At 43.0% G+C, this 4,379-nt stretch overlaps 1 protein-coding gene across 1 annotated transcript; it reads right to left on the bottom strand.

Annotated features, from left to right (window-relative positions):
* Window positions 1-2,361: 2,361 nt before the first annotated feature.
* On the bottom strand, window positions 2,362-3,147 carry LOC127103993 (uncharacterized). Its single transcript, XM_051041219.1, has one exon. It carries the CDS (start codon window positions 3,145-3,147, stop codon window positions 2,362-2,364), a length of 786 nt encoding a protein of 261 aa, XP_050897176.1.
* Window positions 3,148-4,379: the final 1,232 nt, after the last annotated feature.

The following is a 4,379-nucleotide window of genomic DNA, read 5'->3' as shown; positions in this document are numbered from 1 at the left end:
GTATTCAAAGTAATCTTCCTTAAAAGGAAACCTTGAGAGGGATTATACCATGACATGGTCTGAGATGGTTTGCCCCAGTGTCTGAATTTGCGCTGGTCTGCTCTTGCATGGCCCCTTGAGGGAATTGCCCCTGGTCATCTGAGCATTGAGGACTTGTCTCCCTGATCCATGATGCTTGGAGGTTTGCTTTAGACTACCCAACTCTTTTGGCAACACATTCGTTGGATGTCATGCCCCTGATCCATAGGGTTATGAAACAATCTTGATTCGGGATAGCCTCGGTCTCGACGGATGTTCAAGATCTTCTCTGATTGATCTATGGAATCTCCTTGACGTCAAGCACTAACTTGCAGTTAAAATTGTTCATTTAAAAATGGTAATTTTAATGTGACATTCATGCAAGTTTTTTTTTGAAAGAATCATTTATTTGAGATGATTGTAATGACAAGTGGCGAGTGGACCATTAGTCCAAACGCAATGCTGATTTGGCTAATGTGAAATATGCATCGAATAATATCAACACAAAAATATTAGCAAAATATCTAGGAGTCGGTTTACGCAACCTTGCTGCAGTATGCTTTTCAGAATAAACCCTGCTTCAATTAGGTCTTTTGAGGGTTGTAACGTGGCTTAGTTCACGGTTATTGAAACAAATGATATAAGGCTCAAATTTGATTTTAACCCACCCCTTCTTCGTGATGTTCTCCAGTCCTACATTCAGCTAATTTCAACATACGCATTCTTCCTCCAAGAGAGTTTGACGATGTAAGAGTGAAGATGATGATTCAAGGTTCGCTTAAAATGGCAGTCACCTTATTTGTTTTGTCTTAATTGAGGATTTAACGACCTCTTTTGATTTCTTTGTCTTTTGTTTTTTTCCTAATTTTTGCCTGGACCTCTCTTTCGAGATTTTTGTTCCACCGGGATTACCCTAATTTTTGCCTAAGTCACCCATTTGGGGGTCCGACTTAGCGGGTTTTTGCTTTTTCCTTTTTTCAAGTTTTTTTTGAAGGGTTGTGACTGCCAAGTCATTGGTTGTTGAAGAACCACCATCATAGCTTTTGGATTCGACACTTCGGGACGTGTGTGAAGAGCATCATGTGATTGATCCCAAGACGAGATATTTCGTCTTGTAATCCGAATGCATAGTCGAATTAACTAAACACTACCCTGCCCCAGGTTAAGCGTAAGGGTTTTTAGATCCGAAAGAAACATCTACTTCTAGGCTCGAAGTGGTTAACTAGGGATTAACTCCTTATCTCTCCGGTGTTTGGGGATTTGAAACAATGCCTGTACATCATCAACAAGGTTTTATCTGAAAGCATACAATCAGCAATTATGGGTATCTTGTTTCGTCATCCTCCCTCCAATACTTGCTAAACAACAGTTTAATAAAGTGAATGGAAAGATTTTTTTTGCGATTTTTTTGTAAATAAATGAGAACATATGAGTGAATACGAATGGATTCGTTTAAAACATGCATGCTCATTTTTATTAATACCACCATTTATAAACAACAATCTTTAAAAGCAAGTAGCACTTAACAACAAAGAGACTACAAATGCAAAGTAATGATGTGATACGAGGATTGCCAGTGTTGGGGAACCAAACTTTCCTCTTTCGCATTGTTGTCGGGCTGGTCTTCTTCATAGTTGCTCATCGAGACAATATGAGAGATAGCATGCACTGACGAACCTTCATGACTAGGCGAAGGATTGTTGCTGATTTGAAGACCTCGAGGCGTAAATGAGAACATCTTGGAGTCAAGCAACTTTTGCACCTGGCTTTTCAGCACTTTACAATCTTCAGTTGAATGCCCCTTGCCCCAGCATGGAAGTCACATCGGGCGTTGACATCAAAGCCTGGTGGGTATGGTGGAATCACTGGACGTAGTTCCTTCGGTACTATCAATCCATCTTTGATCAAATACGGCAGTACTTGACTGTACGACATTGGAAGTGGATCAAAATGCCTTACTGGCTTCCATGGCCTTTGTCGAGTGTGTTGACGCTGCTGATGCGAAGCTTGTCGTTGATTCCACGGAGATCCTCTATTTTCAAGAGGGTATTGACCTTGTGGAGGGAATGGCGCCTGATATGGAGCTTGTGGAGCTTCCCAGATTGCGTTAACTTCCATCTCCTCTTGCTCTTGGGAACTGACAAGGGATTCATTCTCACTAGCCTGGATGTTCGAGATGTCTTGGTTCTTTCCACTTTTGAGCATGCTCTCGATGCGCATTCCTGCCGACACCAAGTGAGAAAAATCGGGTGAAGTACTTCCTACCATCTTTTCATAGTACGGACCTTGCAAGGTATCCATGAATAAGTCAACCAATTCTTTCTCCAGAAGTGGGGGTTGAACTTAAGCGGCTAATTCTCTCCATCTTTGGGCATATCCTCTGAAGGATTCGTTGCTTTCCTGAGATAAACCTTGCAACTGCATACGGCTGGGAGCCATGTCCAAATTGTAATTGTACTGCTTCAAAAAGGCGTTAGCCAGGTCTGACCATGATTGGATGTGGCACTTTTCTAGCTGTATGTACCAACTCAGTGATGCTCCACTGAGACTGTCCTGAAAACAACGAATCATCAGCTTATCATTGTGAGCATAGGAAGTCATTCTTCTGCAAAACATCACCAAATGTTGCTTTGGAAAACTATCCCCTTTGTACTTTTCAAAATTAGGTGTCTTGAACTTTGGAGGCATTATCAGGCCAGGCACTAAACACATGTCTGAAGCATTCAGACCGAAAGCATCATGCTCTTCTATGGCTTTAAGCTTCTCTTCTAACACCTGAAATCTTTCAGCAACCTTCACATCTTGTAGATCCTTGGTTTTCATCACTGGGACCGCCCCTTGGGAATTTTGTGCAGAGAATGCAAAACTATGATACTCAATAGCATCACAAGAGGAGTGTCCGTCTCGGACAATGGGACGCTCTTGTATAATCTGGTCCTCGACAGGGATCTGTACAGGGTGAGTTTGGGCAAGATTGTTTACTTGAGGTGGAACGCCGTTCTCAGTTCTTACCGTCCGTTGAACGTTTTCATCTCTCCTTGCCAAGGCTGTCATAGCTTCCACGAGTTGGTCCAACTGATTCTTTATCACATCAACATCCTCCTTTGACGCAAACTGATTTTGCTCCATGATCTTTCAAGTCCGATATGAGCGTCGGGAAATCAACTGCGGGTTATGGACAAAGGATGGATGAGCTTGTTTTTGTTATGGTTTGGAAAATGATATGCAAAATGATGCATGGATGTATGCGAATTTTTCACTTTGATGTATGGATGGATGAATAAATGAATGGACGGCATTCAGGCGAATAGATTCAAAAGTTCGAGGTACGGATGAAGGATAACACTGGTTGCTTTCCATATCAGGGATCTCACTAGGTATGATCTAGGGTTTTAGATAGGGACCCCAAAGTCATTGATTCATTTGGCTGTTTGACGCTTACGGCAAGAGCTTGTCGGTCGTCAACTCCCTCAAATGAGCCTCTTCTGGGTGAGATCTTCGTACCGACCCACGCGAGAAGAGCTTCTCGGGGACCCGCACTACGCGACCATCGACATCGGGTTCTAGACAAGGGTCTCAAAGTCATGGATTTCCTTGACTGTTTGCCGCTTACGGCTAGAGCTTGTCGGTCGTCAACTCCATCAAGAAAATCTCTTTTGAGTGAGATCTTCGTACCGACCCACACGAGAAGAGCTTCTCGGGGACCCGTACTACGCGACCATCAATCTTAGTAGGCCATAGGTTTAATGTTCTACAACGGTCCTTAGAGTCATGGATCCAAATGAAGACATTGATCGCTTACGCCAAGAGCTTGACGGTCGTCAACGTCTCCAAAAGAATCTACTCTAAGCGAGGTTCTCGTATCGACCCTTACGAGAAGAGCTTCTCGGTGGCCCATACTACTCAACCTCTCCTATCTCAAGTTTACACTCTAGACTCGGGTAGAGAGTCTTTCCCACAAGGTTACTTGCAATCGGAGTACCATCCATCGATATCGTAGAACCAATGGAACCATATACTATATTACAAAATTTAAAGCAAAAGGCAATAAATAAAGCAGGCAATCAAAAGGATAGACATACACACATGCGAGGAAGCAACCTAGATTAGGCTTGACTTGCTTAGGGAGGTGTCCCCAGCAGAGTCGCCAGCTGTCGCTACGCGAAAAATATAGAGTCGCCATCGGTTTTTATTTATTCCAATGGAAAGGGAAAATATCGAGAAAACCCCAAAGTATGGTCGTCGCAACCACGAACAGGTTCGGAAGTCGGTTATGCAAGGGGAAGGTATTAGCACCCCTCACATCCATGTTACTCCATGGGAACCATCTAGGATGTTTGCGCTTATATGTGTATTGTTCA

Source organism: Lathyrus oleraceus, chromosome 7 (assembly GCF_024323335.1).
Source record: "Lathyrus oleraceus cultivar Zhongwan6 chromosome 7, CAAS_Psat_ZW6_1.0, whole genome shotgun sequence".
Classification (NCBI taxonomy): domain Eukaryota; kingdom Viridiplantae; phylum Streptophyta; class Magnoliopsida; order Fabales; family Fabaceae; genus Lathyrus; species Lathyrus oleraceus.
The sequence above is the reverse complement of the archived record's forward strand: the minus strand, read 5'-3'. Positions and strand labels throughout refer to the sequence as shown.

What these genes read in the sequence shown, in the direction of transcription:
- LOC127103993 (XM_051041219.1), bottom strand. Translation starts at nt 3,147, where the DNA reads ATGGAGCAAAATCAGTTTGCGTCAAAGGAGGATGTTGATGTGATAAAG.